The 4,008-nt window shown below is 36.7% G+C and overlaps 1 protein-coding gene across 1 annotated transcript in view; it reads left to right on the top strand.

The window, feature by feature from the left end:
- Positions 1-3,055, top strand: part of LOC106881920 (uncharacterized) — a 13,274-nt gene extending 10,219 nt beyond the window's left edge. Inside the window, exons 5-6 of the mRNA XM_014932443.2 lie at positions 420-621; positions 1,293-3,055. Coding sequence (XP_014787929.1) covers positions 420-621; positions 1,293-2,130 — 1,040 coding nt within the window. The 3' untranslated portion in view covers positions 2,131-3,055. The remainder of the gene's footprint in view (positions 1-419; positions 622-1,292) is intronic.
- Positions 3,056-4,008: the final 953 nt, after the last annotated feature.

The raw sequence follows: 4,008 nt of genomic DNA, 5'->3' as shown, positions 1-4,008 counted from the left end.
TATATATATATATATATATGGTATAGTATAGTATAGTGTATCTTGTGTGTATAGTTAGATGTACGACTGCTACTAATGAGTTTAGAACTCCATACAAAGTATTTCCCTCCATTTTGCTTCCTGTAGAAGAAATTATGATCTTTGTAACATAATGCGTTACATCTGTATAACATAATACAACAAAGTGTTCCCCTAATGATCCGTTGTGGTTCAGCATCCAATTGCACTTAGAACATTTAATGCAGAAGTTGCAAATAACCACAGTTGTGAAACGTACGCAGAGAACAAATCACATACACGCGTGATTATCATAATTCCTCATAATTACACACACATACACACACATGCCCAGAAACAGTGTTGACAAACACCACATCAATCTATATAATCATTTTTGTTTTTGTTTTGTGTTTTTTTAGGTGGTTCTGGCCATGGAAAACGACTCTTTCACTTTCTCTTGCATCTCCTCGAGAAAAATAGAGACAACAACGCAATAATCAGATGGGAGAACCGCAGTGAAGGCTTGTTCCGTATCTGTTCCTTAATTACTCTTGCTACTTTATGGGGCAGAGAAAAGAACAACTACAGTATGGATCATAACAAACTAAGAAGGGCATTAAGGTGAGTTGTGCATATTGTTAATCTCATTACTTGTTAATCAATTTCTTTTGTATATGTAGAGGGTGGATGTGTGAACTTAACCCATTTGTTTTTTTGTTGGTACTCTCCTTTCTGTTTCATTTCCTTGCCTCTCTTTTTTACCTCTCCTTGGACTTTCTTCTAATATCTGACGAATGACTATGTCCGAAACGTTATACTTTTATTCTATAATTTTTCCTTCTTTGAGTATCAACATAATAACCGTTTGTGCTATAAATACAAAGCCTGATATTTTGTGGGGGGGGTGGGGTTGTAGTCGAATGCGTCAACCCCAGTGCTCCACTGATATTTATTTTATCGACCCCCGAAAAGATGAAAGGCAAAGTTGACCTCGGCGGGATTTGTACTCAGAACGTAAAGCTAGAAGAAACATTGCTAACGATTCTGTCAAACTAATGATATTAAATTATTATCCAACCATTTTCATTCTTCGTCTGCCTCTAAGTCTCCTGCCGGTTGGTTCGGCTTGAAGAATCCGTCTGGCGATTCTTTCCTACAACATTAGTTGACTCGCAATTACTTTCTTTGTTTGCATTTGCACATATTCTCCGAGAGTTTCATCCTTGGAGTATATTCACTTCTTTTTAACGACAGAAACAATAATAGTAATATTATATATTTCTCTTCTGCAGGTATTACATCGAAAAAGGCAAATTGTTGAAAGTTGACAGACATCTCTATAAGTTTACCACTGATTTTAAAGAAAGCAAATTCATGAAGTCAAGCAGTTATCACCAATCATCGTTCGAATACCCAAGTAAATATAGAGAAACTTTCAACAGCGAAGAAAACTCCCCTTTGAGTATCATCGATGAGGGTACACGCAGCGGGGACATTTTTAACCCCCCAGCAGTTCTCGTTGGTAATGAGTCGATCAGTTATGATGTATGTTGCAGTCAACACGAAATCCCTGAGGCAACAGTTTCGAAATCGTATGAATCGTGGTATTGTGACAAGGCAAACGGTTCTTCTTATGAAAATTTGGTCAATGTAAACAGCGCGGATAACATATGCAGTTCTAATATTGACATTCCCATCATAGAAAATTTCAATAGTCCATCAGCTTCAGATAACTGTAGCTCTTTGTCACCTAATGAATCCTTAATGTCAGACACTTCAGATTTTAGTCTGAAAATAAAACGTTCAAATTCTGAAATATGTCTACCTGATCTGCTGCCGAATAAGCGTTACTGTCCTGAAACAGCTCAGAATATCACTTTCGGTGATAGTGATTTATCAAACCATCAGAAGGTTACAGATCTCTTCAATGACGAATGGCACGAGCAATACATTGTACCTGACACAAGATTACATAGTTGCAAGGATTTGTCCCCCGACTCGAATCATTTTCCGCCTTGTCGCTTCGATTCCAGCGAGGAGAATGAATCTGATGATGTTGACATGAGCCCTAATTTCCAAACTCTCCTAGAAGATCTTCACAAGGACCTACAGTTCCTGAATAACGCATAACCATTCATAAAAACAAGTCAAGTTATGACTTCATTGTGTGATATGTATATATATAGTAATATAATAATATATATATGTATGATCTCCCATTTGCTAGATGGCTATTCCGATGAGGAAGGCCATCGAAAAAAAAAAAGCGAGTGGTTCGGTATCCTATTTTTAAGGAAATATATTTTATGTTGTTGTTGTTTAGTAGTAAATGTAAGTCCTGATCGAACAGCCTTACAACACGCAGGTCGTTGGTCGAACGATTAGGCATGATCTAGAAATCCGTCTCCCCATTACATAACATCGCTACCTAGCCAAGAGCCGTGCTGCATCCTACAGCATGGAAGTTTAGAAACATTGCACTTTCTCTACAGTCTACCTTATTTATGTACGCCCATATCTTATAGTGCTGGCCACTACAAAAGAGGCGAGAAATGTAGACTGGTCAGAGCTGGACAATTGCTGTTTCTTTCCACAGTGTTGATGCTGTGCATCTAACACAGTGTTTATATCAGAAGAGTTATTGATGCTGCAATTATTTTTTGTGTGTATTCCCTATGCAGTGTCGGGGAGAGAGTGTTTTTGTTTGTTTTAATTGTACAAATGTCTGGAACATGATGTCTGGAACATGATGTCCGTACCTGGGTATTTGGAGAGGGGTTTTTCACGTGGTAACAATAATTGCTGGACATGAAGTTGCTGCGTGTCACAAACTGGGTCTCCTCGTATACCCAGTAGTCTTTCGTTTTTAGTCTTTCTGGTTTTGTTGTGTTGGTAGTATGTGGGGTGGTGGTCTATGTATAACCTATAGTGAAGCGCAGGGCGCTATCTATCTTTTTTTCTTCTTTTTTTAGTTTATTGTAGTTTGATTGAGAAACTGTAGCCTCGGCAGGTCCGGCGTAATCCATAAATAATTTATTGTCTTGTTTATACAGTATTGTCGTTGTTGTTGTTGTTTTTTAACAAAATAAAGAACTACTAATTACTCTGAATATGATTGACTGGAGAAGAGTTATAGTTGGCTTATTGTGGTGTGTGTGTGTGTGTGTGTGAGAGAGAGAGAGAGAGAGAGAGAGAGAGAGAGAGAGAGAGAGAGAGAGAGAGAGCGTGTGTGTGTGTGTGTATGTATTTATGTTAATGTGCTTTGTATTGTTTTCATCCTGCACTTTTAGTGTATCATCCTCCATATCATTTGCGTTGAGCGCAAGTGTTTGTGTAAGATATAAGACCACCATTGTTATAAAAGGGTCTGTTGGCCCCATTTTGAGATTAGTTTAGAATGGTGTTCTAGTATTAAAGATATCTCCTAAAACATTGCTACATAAATGTTGTGAGTAATGATAAAAACCTTTAGTTACATAAAGATGTTTCTAGTGCCGTCCGTGAATTTTTCAAGTTTCTATATCATATTTACATAGTTTATTTTTTAATAAGCTACGTTTACTTTTTCAATATATTCTGTACAGACATGTAAAGTTGCAAAGGGTGATAGCATACTTCCTGGTTTTATTGTAATTGTTTCTGTGCGCGTTTTTGTTTTGTTTAAGTTTTTCGTACTTGTAAGTCGTACGTTTTTTTTTTTCTGGAATATTCGTAAATGTTGTTTGGTAGAGTCCATGTGAGTAATTTGTAGACTTTATGGTACTTTTTGGTTATCTCACCCCCATTAAAAAATTGCCATTAAAAAACTGGGTTATCTCCCCCACTAAAAAATCAAGTTAATGTGGCGACAAGAGATTGGATTAAATGAGTTAATTCCTTTTGATTCAATACTTCAACATATTGTTGACGTTTGGCGTCCTCAATAGGATTGGTTAAGATTTGTTAAAAGGTTATCAGATTCAGTAAGATGATTAATCTTTTCACTTTTCATGTTTATTAATTTTTTAA

Source organism: Octopus bimaculoides, chromosome 7, assembly GCF_001194135.2.
Source record: "Octopus bimaculoides isolate UCB-OBI-ISO-001 chromosome 7, ASM119413v2, whole genome shotgun sequence".
Classification (NCBI taxonomy): Eukaryota; Metazoa; Mollusca; class Cephalopoda; order Octopoda; family Octopodidae; genus Octopus; species Octopus bimaculoides.
Note: the sequence above shows the minus strand (reverse complement) of the source record. Positions and strands in the feature narration are given on the sequence as shown.